This window comes from Rutidosis leptorrhynchoides, chromosome 5 (assembly GCF_046630445.1).
Source record: "Rutidosis leptorrhynchoides isolate AG116_Rl617_1_P2 chromosome 5, CSIRO_AGI_Rlap_v1, whole genome shotgun sequence".
NCBI classification, from domain to species: domain Eukaryota; kingdom Viridiplantae; phylum Streptophyta; class Magnoliopsida; order Asterales; family Asteraceae; genus Rutidosis; species Rutidosis leptorrhynchoides.
This window is the reverse complement of record NC_092337.1, coordinates 369,986,243-370,008,347: the sequence shown is the minus strand read 5'-3', so window position 1 is coordinate 370,008,347 and position 22,105 is coordinate 369,986,243. Positions and strand designations below refer to the sequence as shown.

At 35.2% G+C, this 22,105-nt stretch overlaps 1 protein-coding gene across 3 annotated transcripts; it reads right to left on the bottom strand.

The window, feature by feature from the left end:
• Nucleotides 1–11,670: 11,670 nt before the first annotated feature.
• On the bottom strand, nt 11,671–16,786 carry LOC139850543 (uncharacterized). 3 transcript variants are annotated; one of them, XM_071840110.1, is made up of 13 exons: nt 16,629–16,786; nt 15,671–16,104; nt 14,751–14,997; nt 14,555–14,667; nt 14,332–14,411; nt 13,657–13,798; nt 13,482–13,562; nt 12,906–13,010; nt 12,640–12,822; nt 12,447–12,539; nt 12,223–12,362; nt 12,079–12,145; nt 11,671–11,965 (listed from the first exon to the last, which is right to left on the bottom strand). In XM_071840110.1, exons 2-13 carry the CDS (start codon nt 16,061–16,063, stop codon nt 11,846–11,848), a joined length of 1,764 nt encoding a protein of 587 aa, XP_071696211.1. In that variant the 5' UTR covers nt 16,064–16,104; nt 16,629–16,786; the 3' UTR covers nt 11,671–11,845. The 3 variants fall into 3 exon arrangements, with proteins under 3 accessions (XP_071696211.1, XP_071696212.1, XP_071696210.1); XM_071840111.1 differs by having other exon boundaries at nt 15,671–16,080; XM_071840109.1 differs by lacking the exon at nt 16,629–16,786 and having other exon boundaries at nt 15,671–16,439.
• Between the last annotated feature and the right edge of the window lie 5,319 nt (nt 16,787–22,105).

Genomic DNA, 22,105 nt, shown 5'->3' with positions numbered 1-22,105 from the left:
GTTGATAATCAAAGTTTTGTAACCTATGGTTTCACTAAAGTAAAGATTCAAGGGATGGAAATTATGATTTAACTTAATGACTTTACTTAGACTTTCACTTGGGTTATGATGGTCAAGACTTGGTTAAAATGATGTAAACACATCCATGAGTTGTACACTTGAAGCTATATGCACCAAGGATGAGAACCATGATGAACATCAAGCACCAAAACCACCGGAACTCCCTTAAACTTACTGTTCTGTCCAAACTTTCTGATCAGCTGAATCCGTAACAGACCAGTAGGTCTGGGCTGATCTAACCTTGATTTTTGGATAGAACTTTTCGAGTATATAACTTTTCATATAAGACTCGTCTTCATACGAGTTACGGTTTAGAGTCTATGGCCCTCCGAGCGTCACTAAGTCCATTTACTTTTCTAGTTTTCTGTTTCTGCTTTCTGTTTACTGTTTTCTGAGTCAGACCTAAACACCTGAGCTACTGTAACTGTGATATTCAGTTAGCTCTGTTCGAGTAGATAATTTTTCGTTTAGGACTCGTCTTAATACGAGTTACGGTTTAGGATTTATGTCCCTCCGATCGTCACTAGGTCCTTTTAACGTTGTGCAGAAAATTCTGACCTACTCGCACTTAGACCGTCGCCTCGGTCAAACTAAGACGAGTTTGCTTCTGAGATTTTTACCACACTTAAGGGACTCATATACGGAGCCATGGCCACTGGTCTCACCTTATTTCAGTAGGTATAGAGACCGTGGTGACTGTCCGAAGTCAGCCTTCGTTTTAAAACTTCCTTTATGAACAAAACATACTTATACCTTCCGTTTGATGATGTTGATGATGACCCTCATGACCTTATTTACATACTTATAAACCTTTTAAGACAAGCTACTGACTTAGTACTTTTTGACTTAGGTTGAGGACTTTTGGACCGATTACTTGCACACTTTCCCGACTCTACATTACTACTATTTTACCGCTACTTAACATTGTGAGTTATAGCTTTCCCTTTTTACTTTAACTTATTTTGGGAACTGAGGATACATGCGCATTTTATGTTTTACATAATAGGCACGAGTACTTAAACTTTATATATGTGTGAGTTATATAACGGCAGAAACATTCCCTTTAGCTCGGTAACGTTTAGTCATTGGTTTTTGAACCGTGAACGCGAATCTTAGATATGGATCCATAGGGTTTGACATCCCCACTCGGGCTAGTCGCACTAGCATTTAACGAGTGTTTAATACTTCGAGGTTATACGCACTTGCCAAGTGCACTTTCAGGGGGTACATAAACGTTAAGTTAGTTACCGGGTGCCCGCGGTTAAGCATATACTTTTACATACTTTTGAAACGCTCGTTGTAGCACCGAAATCTCGTGGCCTACTTACATTACTGTTATACTTAAACTATAGCTCACCAACCTTTGTGTTGACCTTTTTAAGCGTGTATTTCTCAGGTGCTTGAAGTCACTTCCGCTATCATACTAGTCGTGCTGTAGAACCCGCTGCTTAGAGTTGTTATCGCATGACTACTTATCTTGCATTCAAACTTATGTTCTTTTGGAACTATGTTATGTAACGACCTTTGTGGTCACGTACACTTATTTAATGCTTCTACTTAGTGAAGCTTACTTTTGGATTGTAAAACATTCGACGTTTGTTCTGACGTCACTTTTTTTTTAATGAATGCAAACTCTGTTTTGAAAACGCATATAGTACTTAACCTTGTAATGATCCTGTTGATGATGGTCCGTACATGATGATTTAGTACGGGGCGTCACACCTAGTACTAGAATGGAAACGATTCATATACTATAATCCCGTCCACGACGAATTGTTATCACAACAAATTTCGCACTTCGCCACACGACCCACAAAATATCCACCAACGCCGGGTGAATCCTCTTGACTAGACAAGGATGGCCTCAATATATTAATGCAACTAATGGGTCACATCACTAGGGAACACACCCTTGAAAACAAACAACATCCGCGTATCTCTATGTGAGACAATCGGAACTGGCACTTCACGCCTCACAATCATCCACAAAGTGGAATAATCCACTGACGATTTCCACGATCATGTTTCCCGACAAGGAAAATACAACATCCACCACAATATCGAACTCGTACCCACTCAATAATATTATCCGAGTTTCACGGCAACCCATATTTTCATTACGAGGGCACCCGCAACGACATTTTCATTCTCTCACTTCTGTGATCTCAAAGTCCGCACTTGGTCACATACCGCACTTTGGTACTACACGACCACTTTACATAAGAAGTCTTACACTTCACTTGATCTAACACAACCAGAGCTTCCTCGGGCGGCAGTAAAAACTCCCCCACTTAGGATTTAGCTCCACATTCTCACCGCCAAGATGATAACACCTCGCAGAATTGTCCTTCCACGACACACATGATCAATCTCATCATTGGTCATTGATGTGCGAGCGGAGGTGTACGAAATACTATTATTTTTTACTACGAAATACAGTACAATTTACAAAAGTTTTAATTATTTATATAGATGAGATATACCTAAACCTTGCTACAACACTTATAGGCAGTGTACCTAATCGTAGAGTAGTGTAGTTTTTAGTAAGTTCGGTTCGTTCCACAGGGAGCTAGTGATTACGTACTATATTTTTATAGAACTATATATATATATATATATATATATATATATATATATATATATATATATATATATATATATATATATATATAAAATTATAAAATGGGGTTTTACCGTTTAATGACCGGTTTGTCGATTTTATATTTTAAGCGTAAAGATAGATGACGATAATTAAATTGCGTAAAATAAATAACAATATTTAAAGTTGCGATAATTAAAATTGCGATAAGAAATAAAATGACAGTAAATAAAATGACAGTAAATAAAAGTACGATGAGATATAAAATAACACAATTATGCTTATTTAAACTTCCGTAACCATGATGTTTGACGTTTTGATTTTAATTTATTTCTCTGGGTTAATTGTCCTTTGTCCTGGATTTATTTGATACATATCTAGTTTTTGCCCATAATACTCCATCGGTCATAATTATAAAATGCTCGTCAAATTAACCTTATTCCCGAAGTTAAACATTCCAACTAATTAGGGATTCAAACTGTAACAAGGTTTTAATACTTTGTTAATAATTACACCAGGTTATCGACGGAGTGTAATTCAAGGTTTTAATACTTTGTTAACAATTACACCAATTACCCTTGTATGTAATCCACCCCTGTTTTAATGAGATATGAATATTAGTTTACCCACTTGATCAGTTTGAATAATCAATTACCCAACCCGAATAATTAATTAAATGATTGTAAAGGATGTCGTATAAACATCATTAAATAGGACATTCATAATCATTTAATAATTATTAGATTAACTAATTTGAAGATAGGTTCGACAGATTCCAATGAGTTGTCATTCGATTAGACAATACCCCCCCCCCCCCCCATCTATTAATAATCCATAGTCCAATGTCCACAAGTGTCGGTCTTTTGTCCAAACCCTAATTATGGTACAAAATCCAATAACCCCGTGTTTAATATTTAGTCTAACATCATGATTAATTTGGCTCAAATAAGCATAATAATAACTTAGTTACGAGACATTAATTTAAAAAGGAAGAACATAGCTTACAGTGGTTATTAATCGCGTAGCGTTACACGGACAGAGTTCCGACTTTAAAACCCGTAAAACATTTCTTACAATAACCCAATTATTATTAAACTTAAATTAAAATTAAAATTATAAATATAATTATAAATATATATTACATATAGAGAGAAAGAAAGAAATTGAGGTGTGTTTTCTCGTCGAGCAGAAGCCTGCCTTTTATAGGCATATTTCCTGAATCTGAAGCTCATGCACTCGCATGAGATTGTAGTGTATTTCCCATGCACTCGCATGGGCTCATGCAAGTGCATGGGATTTTAGTGCATTTCTCATGCACTCGCATGGCCAGCCTGGATCAGATATTTTTGATTTGCAAAACGTGGGCTGCTCGAATTAATTAATATATAATATAATATATATAATTATATATATATATATATATATATATATATATATATATATATATATATATATATTATATTCTTGTGCATAGTTGACTTGTAATTTTAGCTCCGTTGTCTCGTACATTTACGCCCGGTTTATGTCTCGGTTCCGGATTTTTGAACGTTTTTTCGTATGCTTAGATAACTTGTACTTTGCGTTCTGCGGCTTGTACTATTGTCATTTTTAGACGTTTCTTATCAATAAATTGAATCATTTGGATTGTAACTTGTACGTTTGAGCTTTTTGGTCATTTGCGTCTTCAAATCGTCGTTTTCTTCTTTTGTCTTCGCACTTATTTATTTAAACGAATATTACTTGAAAATAGAACAATTACAACTGAAAACTTTACATATTGGAAGGATATTGCGCCTAAATATATGTTCATTTGGAGCACTATCAGTCATAAATATCAATTCACCACGAATTCACTTTAGGCTCTCAGAGCCGTCAAACACAATCACTTGAGATGTCGTACACGCGATGACATCGTACCTTCCTACTACAATTTACAACTAACAACTCTTCGCCTTCCACAAGGTGAACTCCACTAAACTCTTACATACGCCTCTAAGCATAGGCATATGCCACTCCGCTTCATCAGTCACGCTTTTTGGTCAAGATCACCTGACCTTCCATTCAACGAACAATTATCAACAACTGCCCACTCTCATGGTGAAGAGTGACCAATCCGACACAATTATTGCGTCGACCGCAATGTCAAACCTTCATCATAACCTTCAGCCTAACTGAACATTAAGTCCATTACCGGCTCACCGATCACCTTTACCCGTCTACCACTTAAGAGCAACAAGATTCGCTCATCCGTCACTTCATAAGGAGTATTTACCGCAATGCTCTTTAAACTTCGACTTTCGCAATCGTCGAATTACTATCATCCGTTGATCGCTATTGTAATCTCCGCCGCTTCCAAGGGTATCTCATGGGCACCCTAAGCACAAAGTGATCACACCACTACCGGAGTCGAACATTACACTAGCAGGTATAAAGAGGCACCTGACGCAGTGTCATGCAGACTCCCACCACAATCTACCGAGATTTAGAAACTCGATCTTTAGGTTCCATAAACCCGATGTCACCCATCTCTCCACAATAATGACCCGAAGTCATACCTACCCGACAAACCTTACAGTTTATTGTCTTATCAAAAGTTACTAGCGATCACACGCTACCCGCAATTCCACAAGGCCAAACAATATAGCCTAACGAAGCCCTTCATCTAACACTAAGGAGATGCTCGGGAACCCCAAGTCTTACACCCTTCCACATATCGGCGCAACCACAACTACATGGGATATTCCGTTAGGAATGTTACTCTATAATCGACCACACACTAACACACCATCGCAACCATTGTCATATGGGTCCCACTCCCATGAGTTTAATGACCCGAAGACTCCTCGATTTGCCAATTCCAAGGCGACTCACAACTAGAATCCTTACAAGATCCTCTAACCACACAATCTACCGAGTGTAAACCCAAACTACAATCATTAGACTTGTCGCATTCCATTACGGAATTCAAGTCCTCGTCGTACACACACGCACACATAAATCAGTCATCCTAGTTACGATGTGTAACTACAACCAATGTCAACCTCAATAACGCACCCACTACATAGGGTGGCTAAGCACGCACCAAACTCGTGAGTTTCACTCACTCACCTTAACTAACCGAATTCACCGTAACACTTCCCGACTAACAATGAACCCGATGTGACAACAAGCACATCACCCGAGACCACCATATCCTAGGAACCAATACATGATTCCTATTTCGTCCCAAATTTACCCCAACCATGCCATGTTTTCTCCGCTCGGTACTCGTCATGTCATGCTTGGTGTCAAGCTACACTTTCGTAATAATGGTGATCAGTCACTATTACAATTGCGTACCTTACCATTCCTACATGGTCACGCAAAGTACTTTACCCGGAGTAGCGCAACATTCACACAATACAACATACATTCACCTCTAAACAAGTGATGTCCCGACGTTAGACTGGATTATCCAAAACCCCCAAGTACCCGAGCCCCACCATTGGACTCATTGCTAACACACCGTACACTATATATAGTATAATAATATATACACACATATACACCGCAACAACGAGTCAACCTACAACCTAGGTGACTATTATTCCTTCCGATATCCGAGTCAGCCTACTTACACTAGGCACTATCTATCTAAGGCACAAGCGTAAACAACAATTAAGGCCTCACCTATCCACATGTCCTAGTTAGTGTACCTACGGTAAGGCACTAACTATTATCATCCTGACCCGTATTTTTACAAGTTCGCATACAATTCCACACCGTCAAGTCTAAGTCTAGGCACCTATCACAAAGTTACCTATATCCCTTAGACCATGCTCTGATACCACTTGTAACGACCCCAAATCCGTTTACCAAAAACGAAGCACTGTTTTTTTATAAGTTAGGTCCCAATATAGCGTTCATAATAAATGACATTTCCAACTCTGTTTTAACCAAAAACATAATATCATAACGTTACGTTTAACAACTTATAATGACCCAATTACACAAAATACGGGTTAAGACTCAATAACCCAACCCGATACCAAGAGCATAATCCCGGGGACTACCAAATCCCCAATCCTCGTCCAAATGTCCAAAAGCTACCCCATCGAGCCCAAGCGCTCCTACGCATCTAGTCTATCAACTAGCTAGCTTCACAATCACAATACCTGTAAAAAGGTAAACAACGAGAGCGGTAAGCATAAAGCTTAGTGAATGCAATAATTATACATATACATATATAATCTACTAACTTGCAAACACTTACACAAATACCGCATACGAGCTAGCAATTCAACAACCATGCAATCACAATGTATAAACTAAATATCCGCAATTCACAACTAGCATCGCCAATAGCATATAGTTCACAATTTAATATGCTAAAACTACAACACATAACCATGGTTAACCAATCGTACAAGGGAATGGTTCTCGCGAAAGACCATCGGAGTGCACAACATCCATTAGTGTACTTAACACCGCGTATCACTAACCCCCGGGTGGTATCTTAACACTTCATTACTTCAGCCATCATACATCCCGGAGTGGTGTCTTAACACTTCGACACTTCACCCATTATACTTTCCGGAGTGGTGTCTTAACACTTTGACACTTCACTCGTTATAATTTCCGGAGTGGTGTCTTAACACTTCGACACTTCACTCGTCACGTGAAATGTGGTGTCTTAACACTTCGACACTTCACATCTCACGCTACACAAATAAATGCATCATATACATACACATAAAATTATTCCACTAACCTTGAAATGCCCGCACAAGTCATGTATGTAAATCGCCTCCAACGCAACCAAGCAAACCTTTACCTATAATACACATATAGTACAATACACATAAACACACATTCTCTAAAAGAGAATTTATACCAACGCCCTTAACCAAGGGTTTATACCTACCTCCACAATCCGCCCATTTAGACACCTAAAGTGGACTTCACCAATTACCACTACGGATGGTAATTCCGACCCATTTAAACAAGTACAAACTAACCCAATTTATACTTGAAACCATTTAGACCAACCTAGGTCTTAGCACTAACTTACTACTTAGGTAGTAATCACTTCAAACATCATTTACACCAAAACCCCAACATGTGTAATATTGACCCATATTGCGTTTGACCACATTTGACTTATGTTAAAATACCATTTTAAACCAAAATCACTTCCCACGATTTCTTTCATTCAAAAACGTCATTTAACACTTAACAAAAGTGTTTAACATCCATTTATCCAAAATTAATGTCATTACCAAAATTTGACCCAATCAAAGTCAACCCATTTTGACACAATTCATAAAAACACCCATAATCACTAACGGCTAGTGATTATATTTTTAAAACACTAATTAACACCTAAACCAAGTATTTACATACTTGATTCACCAAAAATCAAGAACACTTCACACATTTCAACACAAAACCCATTTTGACCTAAATTAGGGTTTACACCCAAAATCAAGTCAACACAACACCAAAATCACTAGTACACAAGTGTTCTAAGGTTTAAACCAACATATGCAAGACCCAAACTTACAATTTCATCAATCAAAACTCTAAGTCACCAATTTGAGTTTACTTACATGAATCTTACCAAAAAAAAACCCCAAAATCACAAGAAATGGAGTTTATAACCCTAACTAGCACAAACCCTAACCCCAAATCCAAATCAAAGTAATTAAATCAAATCTAGGGTTTACCTCAACTCCAAAATCGAGCTAGTAACAAGAAACATCAACGAGAACCAAAACCCGCTTCCAATTTGGGCAAAATTCACCACCATCTTCACCCATTCAAGCTTTCTCTCACTAGAACTCTCCTCTCTCTCTCTCTCTAGAGGGTTTGGTTGGTGAGAATGAGGATGAAAATGAGGATAAGATCTGATCTTGGGACTTAAAACCGTCCATAAGTGAAAAGACCAAATTACCCTCTTCAATTTTACAAAATTACAAAAATAACAAAAGTCCCGCTGTGGACCGCCGGTCCAAAGTGGACCGCCGGTCCAATTCTGACATGTTGACAAAAAAAACCTAATGCTGGACCGTCGGGCCAATCTGGACCGTCGGGCCAATCTGGACCGCCGGTCCAGTTTGCTCCTGTTTTGCCTTTGAACTAAGGTTGGATCGCCGGGCCAATCTAGACCGCCGGTCCACCCAGCCTTTGGAAATTCGAGTGTTACAATTAGACGTGTCAACATGTCTAAATAATATGTTAATTAGAGGTATTCCGCCTTTTTTCTAACTAGACGTGTCCATTTGTTTAAAAGGACATGTTAATTTATTAGCACGTCTGTATATGGGGCTCTAAATGAGGACAAATGTAGTAGTTAACTTTTTGCAAATGTATCGAACTTGTCACGAAAATATTCGATATAAAATAAATATAAACATATATGTTAAAAGGGGGTGATTCTCACACACTTTTTTGATCCTCACACACTAATTGAGTATTATTAGAAGAGTAAAAGGTTAAAATAGGTGTGTGAGGATCAAAAAAGTGTGTGTGAGAATCATCCCCATGTTAAAACCTCTAGTGTATGTATTAAAGTTATTAATCACTTGTATTTTAAGTAGTCATTAACCGGAATCAATAGTAACATGTCAAGACTTGATCGATTATGTGGCTAAGCTTGGAGAGGCTAATATGTTAACACGGACTTCACTGCCATGCATGTTATCAAAATTTGAATACATTTTTCTCTATGCCACGTAAGCTTCCACCTCATCACCTTCATCATCTTCAACACTTTTTGACGACACCATCTTAACTACCAACCCTATCATGCATCTCCACCTCTGAACATCAGCACCATCACTATGCAACACCATCTTTAACAACATTATTTATTCAGTCCGAAATTTCCACTATGACCTCACTACCATAGTACCATTTCTACCTCACTACCATATCCTAAAATCAACACAATCAAGAAAAACGTGGCACAAATTTTGGAAAATAAATGCTTAGAAAAAAGAAATCTGTGACAAGTACATTACATTAACAGAAAATAAACCCTTTATAAACTGCAAATGACGTGTAGTTAATAATCACAACCAAATAGGAAGAAAGTAAATTTTTTTTTTTTTTTGCGTAATACTCTTTAGTTATCTCGAATCGTCAAAAGTAAGGGAAAGAATTCCCTTCTAACTCATAAAATCAAAATCGATCAAAAGCCAAAATTGGTCAACATTTTAACATGAATTTAAACTAGGATTTTAGAGTTTTTGAATAATACGAACAATCTTAGACAATTATTTTGAAGTTTATATTTATATTTATTTTATGAATTTCTTTTATATTTACACATCTAATTTTTGAAATATATTATTTTAAATGTATAAAGTATAATTCGAATAATCCCAGATTAATCTTCAAATTGCCGATTACTCCTTCCAAAATCTCGACCGAGTCATTCCTGAATAGTGATTTCTGCAACCTTAGATACAAGTATAAACAACCACTATATTTATAATTTAGCAATAATATGCTAACAAAATTATAGCTATTCTTAAATTTTGCATCTTATGGCATATTACAGAAGTTCTTTTCCCACATTTTTAAGCATGAGAAAGTGAATGAGAGAAACTAAATGAGTTATTTTCAGAGGTGTTCAATATTTGGGTTGAAATCGTTTGCATCAAATATCGAATCGACACCAAATCGAAAAAATCAAACCGAATTTGAAAAATGATTTTCGAATCATGTAAAATCGAAACCGAATCTGAATTCGATTTTTCTGTTCGGTTTTCGTTTTTGAAAATTCTGAATTTGATTAACCGAATACCGAATTGAATTTATAAAATATTAAGTAAATATATTAAGTTATTAATATTATTGTATACATGTATGAAATACGATTTAAGTAAATATCTCAACTTTTAATGAAATTACGCTTACTCGGATTTGAATTCCTATTTGAAACTATAATTTCATATGTTCCCTAATTTTTTTCATTCCAAATTTTTAAAACTGTAACCATTTTAAGTAGACTTTCATGTTCAAGTCAATTATGTGTGTATATATATTGAACCAATAACATTTGTGTATGTTGATTGTGAGCTATAGTTTAGTTTGTTGTTTTATAAGTTGAGCTTGGATGTTTTCTTTCTATAGTTGTGTTGAGTTTAATCTATTGGATGAAGTTTTTCCTTTATGTTATAAAAGTTATTTAGTTTTTTCGCAACAAAAAAAGGTAAATTTGTGCACAATTTCCTTTACAACATTTTATTATTGAAAAAGTTTATACTATGACTAACACAAAGTTTGCTCTCAGTTATTGAGTTTATTCATTTTCTTAGTATATTTGTTTGGGTAATGAATCATACCCGATGAATATTATTAATATAAGAGTTGAACAATGAAGAGCAAGTGCTACAAGATGGTCTCGTAGCCACAAAAATACATCACAACCACTAGACGGCAAAAAAGAAAACCGACTAGAACCCACAAACAAGTAAATTTGTATATTTGAGATTGTTCCCTTTAATCGTAAATCAAAGATGTTTTCTTGTCTCTCGTTTCTTTTCTGAACTCACAAACCAACTAGAACCTACAAACATGTATCGTATTATGATATTCTACAAGCTTATTATATTTTGTAAATTTATATATATGTTCAATTAGATGTTTTAGTTTAGTATGACACTTTAAAAAGTTAATAATATAATGTTTATCTCGTGAAAAAAAAAAAGTAAAAGAAAAAGATGATTTGGAAGTCGAATTTGGTTTTAACAGAAACCGAACGTTTCGTTTTTAATATTTGCATTGGTTCCGGGAAGATTTTCGGCTTTGATTTTTAAAATTTCAAAACCGAGAAAATCGAATCGAAAAATCGAAAATTGAACCGATGAGAGTAAATAAGATCTTGGCCTATTTGAGATTGTTCCTTTTAATCGTAGTCAAAAGTGTTTTCCTGTCTCTCGTTTCTTTTGTGAACATATCGAAGACACCCCTACCCCTAGTTATTTCACAACTTGACACATCCAATTATTCAAATGGCCAAACTATAATAGTTAGAAATGTTATCCACTCATTTCTTTAACCTTTCTGTCTTTTGTTTGAATAAACACAACAAAAAAGAATCATTAAAAGAAGATACAGTAATGTGGTAAAACTTAAGCATCTATGTAGATGAGTCTTTAGTTTGCTGAAAGAATAAGGCGAATTCAACAGTGGGTTACTCTAGCTTGACATCATGTCGTTACCGTTCGACTGAAGTGCTTGGTTTGCAAAATAACGGACATCAACGTCAGGGTCCTCAGACAATTCAACAAGGCATGGCCTAATAGTACTATCCATAACCTGCACAACCGAAAACAATAATTACGTTCACTTAACTGAATAAGCATGAGTTAGTACATATGCTTACTTGGCACGTGTGATCATATTTGATAATTGTGTAGAGAGTAACTTACAGAATGGTCAACAATGGGGATTAAGGATTGCAGGACTTTTGCTACATTAAATTTGATATTGGGCACCCTGAAAACACATTTATGGTAAATTAGCATAAAGAGTGCCAAAAGAAAAGAGAGATTATATTTAAGAGATAAATTCACCCGTCTTTGGAGACAGTAACAATCACGGGAAGCAATTTTGAACATGTGATTTCTGACCCGAGAACAGGAGCAAGTAGGGAAATTGCACGAAGAACTGTCATGCGATGCAAGTAATGTGGGTTGTTAACCATATCTAACACCTGTCAAAAAACAATGTCATTTAGTGAATACCAAAACTACCCCTTAACACTGCAAGCATTTATTATGCAAACCATGAGAATAACCTGTGGAACAATGTGCTGCATTGCCCAATCCGGACCAAATTCCTCTGCAAGGCGCTTTAAGTTATTAGCAGCCGCATCTCTAATGGAGTAAACCTGCAACAAATATCCACTTTAGGTCAGTAAACCTGTATATGTATATATACATATATACATATACATATAACTATATAATATTAAGGGTGTGATGCACCACCTTGTCTTGTAACCATTTCATGCAGAGAGCACCTAGCTTATCATCAAAAAAGCCTACACCTAATTGACTTGCCAACAGAGGTATGTATTCGATGATAGCCAATCGAACCCTCCAATGCCTGTCTTCCGCAAGTTCAACGATTGCCGGTAATAAGGATTGAGACAAAAGATCGATCCCAATTACCTGCAACAACAACTGACATTAGTTGCAAACAATACTTGCGAAGTGAAAAACATAAACTAAATCATAAAAAAACAGGTGTGTACCTGATTCACTTGATCTAGCTTACTGATGATATTGAGGCGTACATCAGGGAACTCATCCTTCAATAGTGAAAGAAAAATAGGAAGGAGTTGTTCAATTGTTGCATCCTGCAAATTACCATCAAACACAAAATGAATAATACATTTGATAAAATTATGAGTAAATTATATGAACAGTCCCCGTGGTTTACATTAAACTACACCAACCGTCCTTATCTTTAGAAAATTTTAGTGATAGTCCTTATGGTTATCATGTTAATACACCAATCGTCTTTATCATTAAAAAATTACATTGATCTGGTCCCTCCTATTTATACACATTTTGAATAAAGGACCATCAACGTACAATTTAAAATATGTCAGGGACGATCAATGTAATTTTTTTGAAAGATAAAAACAACTTGTGTAATTTCATTAAAACCACAAGGATGACCATTGTAATTTTCAAAAGATAGATAGATGGTGTAATTTCATGTAAACCACAAAGACTATTGGTGTATAATTTACTCTAAAAGTATCAATCAATATAAATAATAAATGATGCCATAAAGATAAATCATACTATTATAATATCCTTACTTTTCCTAAAACAGGAGCCATGCCCATTATAACGGAGGCCAAAGCAGACCTCACATGCTGAGAAGAATCAGAAGACAATTCCTACATGTCATTGGTAGGTGTTAGATAACTGAATAATAACAGAAAATAACAGAATTTATATAATAGCTCGGTTGTTTAAGAGTGAATAACTAACTTTCACGCAAGGAAGAATATGTTGAATTGCAAGTTCGGCATTTAAAATGCGGGAGAACTTGGTGACCTTTCCGGCAGCTGCTATGCGAACTTCGGCTTCATTATCTCTAAGTAGCCTTACATATGCTGGGACCAACTCCGACCTATTAATTTCAAAAGGACAAAAAACAATGATTGAATAGTGTAATCAATAAATAAAAACAAAAATAACAAATTCATATACGAGCTCGGCTTGTTGAGATATCATAATATGCCAATAATATTAGGGGAAAGTGAATATGGTATTGTGGTACATATAAGCTTATATGACAAAGACCTTCAAATCACTTTATTTTGATGATTTTCATGCGAAATAAAATTTATTTCGATTATTGTATAACATTTTTCAAGATTAAACATTGATTTGAAACAAACAAAATCAAGTTAATCCATGTTTTACACAAGTTTTTCTTATTTCACTTTAAGTAGGATGTCATCCATAAATTGTAAAACTTGTGAAAAAAAGCTTGAGAAAAAAGATCCGGTTTGCATAAATTATGATTCATTAACATATTTCAAAACTTATTTACAAGAAAAACATCAAAATAATGAGATATAGCGGTGTTTGTCATATAAGCTTATATGTACTACAACACCATATTAACATGATACAATAATATAATAGTTACGAGCATACTTGGTAGGTTCCGTGCCCACAGCTTCGCATAATTCATATAACTGATTTGCTACCATGTACCGAACACGCCATGACTTGTCCTGAATAAGAAGATACCGTTTGAATAGTAACTTTAGAAAGTAATGTTTTAAAAATGAAATTTTTCAGAAGAATAGATAAAAAAAAAAAAAAAGAACCAACAATTATAATATATCTACTCTATAAAGTAGAATTAAGAGTTAACCTGAGAAAAATTAACAATGACAGGAAGAATATGTGCAACACAGTCCTGGGGTTGTAACAACTTCCCAAGTACAGCACAACCCTCAACGGCTAGTAAACGTACAGAATCTTGATCTGTAACAAAAACAAGATTAATACCAACAACAAACACCAATTAATGATAATAAAAACAGAATTAAAACCTAAATCCTTTTTACCATCTTGAGTAAGATCCTCAAATATTTGCATGATGTCAGTCTTGAGATGACCAGGTTCCATTGTAGCAGCAAACTTTCCCAAGTTTGTAGCAGCAGATCTTCGAACCATAGGCATGTCATCTTGACATAACTGACTGTATACTGACCTTAGTTCCGCCTTTAATGAGTCAGGGGCACTCGGATATGCAATGTGAAACAACCCGCATGCCGACACACGTGCGGTGAACCACTCACCAGCCGCTAGCCTCTGCAACCCATAGAAACCGTTATGAACTTGATAATGGACAGATAAATTCATATGTAGGGTATGTTAGGTAAAACTAGCTGGTAACTTTTTAGATGTATTTAGTTGTTTGGCAGAGTAGCTGGACTGTTAAAAAAAGAGTAAACTGACAAAAAGCTAGGAGCTTTTTCTCAAATGCTAGTTCTAGAAGCTTCTAGCTTTTTCCCTTTGTCTAAGGATATGTTAAGTAAAACTAGTTGGTTGCTGGTAGCTTTTTAGATGTATTTAGGTGTTTGGCAGAGTAGCTGTTGCAATTAAAAAAAGAGTAAACTTGCTAAAAGCTAGGAGCTTTTTCTCAAATGCTAGTTCTAGAAGATTCTAGTTTTTTCCCTTTGTCTAAGGGTATGTTTCGTAGAACTAGTTGGTTGCTGGTAGCTAGTGGCTTTTTAGATGTATTTAGTTGTTTGGCATAGTAGCTGTTGCGGTTAAAAAAAAGAGTAAACCGGCTAAAAGCTAAGAGCTTTTTCTCAAACGCTAGTTCTAGTAGCTTTTAGGTTCTAGCTTTTTCCTTCTGTCTAAAACCTTCAATCTCTTTTAACCAAACGAAGTTTTTTATTAGATAAGAGTTTTTTCATATAAGCTAAAAGCTCCTTACCAAACACACCAGTAAAACCCAAATAAGTAATCATAAACTAACCTTGACCAAAGGTACAAAAAAGTCAACCAAATCAGTCTCCTTCATCTGTGATCCAATCCTGCATAATGACTCAACCGCTTTCTCCCTCACACAAGTTTCTTCAACAGTACAAAGTGTTTCAAGAGGAGGTAACAACACATTAGCATGTTCAACTCCTCCAACATAAGGAATAAAGACGCCTAATTCGTCTGCCATTGCAAGAAGAACCTCGTCATCATCATCATTGTTTTCACTCAAGAAGGGTATCAACTCCTTTCTGGTACGTTCCTCACCCAGAGCACGAGCGATAGTTGACAGCCTTCTAATTGAATTTAACCGCAACTGTATATCGTCGTTTTTCAACTCATCTATCAATACCGCTATTGGGTACAACGGCTCATCCCCCATCGACATTGCAGCTCACAAACGTACTGCAATATAAAATCCAATACAAACTAAATCAGGCATCAGCAGTCACAAAATCCGATATATATCGCATAAATCATACAAGTTGCAGGTTTAATAATGTTGTTTTAACATTTACAAATTGCAGGCTTAAAAACTGTAATAAAAATATTACTTTTGTTTCATAAAAAGTAAGATGTATCACATTAATAAAAATATAAAAACACACAACATATATATGTATTGTATATACATTTACATAAGCTAAATCATAAGCATAAAATAAAAATATACGTAAACAAATATATTATGCAAAATATCACATTAAAACTTATCATCAAAATCACGAATTCTTTTAATACTTATTTCAAATATCTAAAACTAACCCTAAAACCAACAAATTAATAAAAAGGAGAATTAAACAACCGAAATCAATCGCAAAATCAATATTTCAGGAATGGAATCCTAAGATTGAATATGTTAATTGATCAATCGAAATAAAAACGAGAGCAAGATTCAATTGACAAAATGAAAAAATAAATAAATATATTTACGAAGTGGATCTGAATCTTACCAGATAAAAATGAATGAGTTTTCAAATTAGGTTAATTGTTAATTAACGGGCCTGCACTTTCGTCGTTAACTACCCCTAAGAATGATGATTATGATGATGGTATCTTTGATTTATATTTTTGTTTTGAAATTTGACGTATTAATTATTGTTAACGTTATGTTTATGAGCATAGCAGCAGTATCGAAAGAAATGGAGACAATTGCACTTTTCATGGAAATCAACTTTTTCAGAATAGCCCCTTAACTTTGTGTATATGTCAATTCTAACACGAACACTTTTAGTAAGCCAAGATTGACAATTCTGGCATTACATGTCAATTTTTTTTTAGCGAAACACAAAAATTTTAATAAAAAAGATCCAAAGATGAAACTAAGTTACAACTAATACAACTAAGTTGCAACTAATTCAGATCTCAACAAGGTTGTTTGACAAATAGTTAATCTTATTAAACGTGTAGAGTGTGTTTGTTTCTCTCTAAGTGATGATATGATTATATATACTCCCCTTTTATTTGAAAATTGTAGAAACAATATGTTGCTAATGTTAACAAATGTAAACATAATAAACATAAGTCTTTTATTTTTTTGGGGGAACGAAAACTTTATAACCAATCTAAATCTCGAAAAGAGACAAGATAACAAGAATACACTCGAAAACCAAAGACCGAGGCTCGAAAGCAGAAAACAAAGGCATACAATGAAAACGAATAACCGTTATCTAAAGCCGAGCCTCGACAACAAACCTAAACAAGAAAAGAAACATGGCTAACAACAACCTAAAGAACCAACCACACTAACTAACCTACCAAACTCTCCAATAAACATAAGTCTAGTTCTGCAATTTGCCAACATTTTAGTGTTCTTTTCAATGTTGAAAGAAACGTAGTTAGCATTTTATAGCAATGGAAATCAAATTAAATATATTAGGAGTAGTATGGTATTAATATCTTTATCTTAATTAATTTTGATGGAAAATATAAAATGGTCAAGTTTTGTCTTTAAATTTTTTATGTTTGACTGGATTTAGTTGTGAAATAGATGACTAAAAGGAATGGAAAACTTAATGATGTCTAATACTCCCTCCGTTTCACAAATATATGCTATTGATATAGTTCAATCTAAATCTCTTTAACATGATATACGAATGACATACTTTATTTGACCAAGCAAAAAATCGGAAATATCTATAAGACCAGCTTAGCGCTTACATTTATTGTTAGCTAACTTTCGTATATAAGCCGTTTATAATTGAACTCGCCCAAACATAAAACATTTATAAATGGAGTAATATTTATTTGCATCTTTAATTTTGCTTGAAATCAGAGGATAAATCTCGGTCCTTGGATCAATTATAATCAATGGCTAAGATTAAAAACTTGGGACAATCACATGTGATTGGATCTTACAATCACATTTGATTGTAATAACTAATCACATGTTATTGTACAAATCTCAAGCAAAGTTATGGATTCAAATTAATATTTCTCTTTATAAATATACTAAATAACATAATAGAGAAACAAATCAGATTTGGCCCATTTAGACGTAAAATAGTGTAGAACCTGTTTCTTTATTTGACCTGACCCCAAATATAGGGACTAAAAGCGATACATAACAAAAATTGTAGGGACTAAACGTGTAAACTCGCCATTTCCATTTCTTTCAGTAACTCCAAAACCCACCAAAAATTTTCAGCGGATTTTCATCTTGTTCACCGCTGACTAAGTTTCATAATCATCACCTTTTAACACTAAATAATTTGATAAGGATCAAAGGATCCGTTGAAAGACAAACGCTCTTCGCAACAAACAATTAAAACACAAACATGCCTAATTGATAAAATACGTATGTAACAATACGCAAATATGATGAGTTTTCAACTCAAACTTTTATTAACTTTCCAAAAGATAGATTGCTTGTTACATGTACGCATAGGAGTATATATAATACAAAAGATTCCTCACCTCTTACGTTTCCTAACCGACTACGAATCCTAAATCATATCTAATCTAATATTTAATTTAAAATTAGTAGAAACAAATAATTTAAATAAGTAAATAAACTAAATAAATAAAATAGATAGTCTTTAACTTTTCCTTCAAGTATCGTGTCCGATTCAATTAGCGTGCTTTTCAACCCGGTTCCACATCATATTTTGGTACCACATCAGTCTTCCGCACCTGAAAAGAACTCGCCCTCGAGTTCCAACTCAAAGAAGACCATATACCCGGATCAAAAATAAACCAATCAATAACAACTCGGCGAACATTACAACTTAAATAAAATGATATGCCCGGATCAAAGACAAACACATCAATGACAAACTCATCGTTATCATTCCAAATTAATTTGCAACGACCTCTTGCAAAATTCTTATACTCTAAAACCCTTAGACCCTTCTCCCCTTCTTGAAAAGAACTCGACCTCGAGTTCTCAATGTCCGGTTTAAACACGAACAAATATCCTTTATTAATCATCTTGCTCGCATCTATGGAGTTATTGAAATAAACATAAGATATTTTATTTCCTCCATAATCTTTTGAAACCGCTACAACTTCACCTTTATCAAGGATACCTTTAGAACTCGCGACTACGTTAGAAAGTGATAAATTCTCCTCTTTTAAACCAGAACCTAACAAGTCAAAATCTTGTGTTTCAGATTCTTTACCTTTTTCAACACTAACAACAACTATATCATTCTGCATCTCTTCTAAAATAATTTCTTTTTCAGGATTCAAGGACACATTTTCTTCTTCAACCTGACTCTCTTCGGCTATTTTATTATTTTCTACCTCAAGTTGACTCTCTTCAACTATTTTGTCACGATTCTTCATACGTTCTGATTTTGATTTTTTCAACCTCGTTATTAAACTTTTCATCGAGTCAAAGAACTCATCCGTATCGAGATTCTCCTTAACAGGTTGAATCTGCTGGTAGAGCTGTGGTTGATAGTAAGGATGATAGTAGGGCAGTGGTGGATAGTAGGGTTGATGGTAGGATTGTGGTTCACAGTAAATGGGGCATTGGTGGTATTGAGATAATCCATATTGGTAGTATTGATGTGATTCGTTCCAAGGTCGTACATCATAAGTAGCTCTTCGGGTTTCTTCTTCAAGCCATCGATGTTTTGCACGCTCGTTGGATTTATTAACTATATCTAGCGTGTTCATGAGTCTTTTAAGAGCGATATCGAGATCGTGATTTTGATTGCCCTTATCGTCGGCCATTGAAACAAGAAAAAAAAATGCGATGAACAGTGATTTCGGCGTGAACAGTGCCGTGAACAGTAACGACGATTTTTTTATTTTTTATTTTTTTGAGATAAAATATCAAAACCAAAACGTGGGAGAGACCCAACTAATCGGAATTAAGATATGAGATAAACTATCAAGATCCAAACGTGGGAGAGACCCAACTAATTGGAATGATGATAGGGTGGATCGATTGCTCTGAATACCAAATAATAAGGATCAAAGTATCCGTTGGAAGACAAAAACTCTTGGCAACAAACAATTAAAACACAAACATGCCTAATTGATAAAATACGTATGTAACAATACGCAAATATGATGAGTTTTCAACTCAAACTTTTATTAACTTTCTAAAAGATAGATTGCTTGTTACATGTACGCATAGGAGTATATATAATACAAATGATTCCTCACCTCTTACGTTTCCTAACCGACTACGAATCCTAAATCATATCTAATCTAATATTTAATTTAAAATTAGTAGAAACAAATAATTTAAATAAGTAAATAAACTAAATAAATAAAATAGATAGTCTTTAACTTTTCCTTCAAGTATCGTGTCCGATTCAATTAGCGTGCTTTTCAACCCGGTTCCACATCATATTTTGGTACCACATCATAATTTTACAAACAAAACCCAAAAAAATTATATCAAAAACGGATGGGTTTTAGTGGATTAATCTTAAAGGTAAAAGTGTAAGTGCTCTTCTAAGGTGTAAGCTTAGCCTTAATTCCTCGTTCTCGAACAATTTGCAGTTATGTGTTTTGATAGTAGATAGAGTGATATTGGTTTGTACTAAAGTCTCTGAAACACCCTGCTTTTTTTTTTTTTAAATCACAGCGGAAGTCTTAATTCACATAAATACCCTTAGTTAATTACGAACATGATTATCACAAATCATTAGCTAGTTACTTATTACAAACAACCGGTGTTACGTTAAACAACCAGTTACATATTTATAAAAGTTAAGACATCAGAGTTCGTCTTGTCAAACATATCGTCAACCCAACTCCCGTCCCTAGCAGCACTAAGATCGAAAACCTGCAAGGGAGGAGGTGAGGGGGGTTAGCACGAGGCTAAGTGAATGGAATCATCTAACAGATCTAGCATACAGTACCAACTTGTACAACTACAGCAACTACAACAATCCATAACAGGCAACTGACAACTAATAACTAGCAACTATCAACTGGCAACAATCAACTAGCAACTATGCTCCAACTAGAGACTCGGCGGCTTGTACGAGCACACGACCACTAGCTGATCAGTCTAGCGTCTATCGAAAGTCCTTACTACTGAATCCCCAGTATAGTAAATCCACACGCAGGTGATGCGTCATTCAGCACTATACTCAACAAACAGTAGCCAACTGGACCCAACCACAACAAGGTTGACCTCTCTGAGCTGAACCTAACAACAATAGGTTCCAACAGGCAACTACAACTTGTGCACACAACTGTTAAGCAACTACCACTACGAACAACTGTTCCTACGACTAGCATGGCAACTCTACGATGATCATTATTACAACATATCTACTAAGCATAGCAACTATAACAGTATAACATAGTAGCACAACTTGCTACTGTACACTACACACGGAGATAATCCCACTCACCGATTACCAGCTACAGCTCAGTTATCTTACTTCTGAGCTTCTTCCTTGTTCTTATCACCTGAGAACAACACAACGAAGTCAATATACATATCTCAATCAATAGTATAATCAAATCATACTATAAACTAGGTCATAACACCATATATTCATAATTTTATGAGTCTACATCATGACTCCATTCAATAATGGCATACAGGTGCGTGCAAAACACGACATACACACTAAAACTTCTTTTCCGACCCAAAAACAGTTTGATCTAGTTTCTTAAAAGTTCACCATTGAAAAGTATTCTTTATTACGATTCTAACGATAGTTTATTCATCAAAAACGGAGTTACGTTTTGAAAGTTACGCCCGTTTCAATTTCATAAAAGGTACTGTAGCAAATAGTGACACTGTAGCAACTCGGGTACTGTAGCAACCCGGGTACTGTAGCAACTCGGGGGTACTGTAGCAACTCGGCACTGTAGCAAATACTGGTACTGTAGCAAATAGTGGTACTGTAGCAAATAGTGACACTGTAGAAAATAGTGACACTGTAGCAACTCGGTACTGTAGCAACTCGGGGGTACTGTAGCAACTCGGGTACTGTAGCAAACTGGGTTTCGA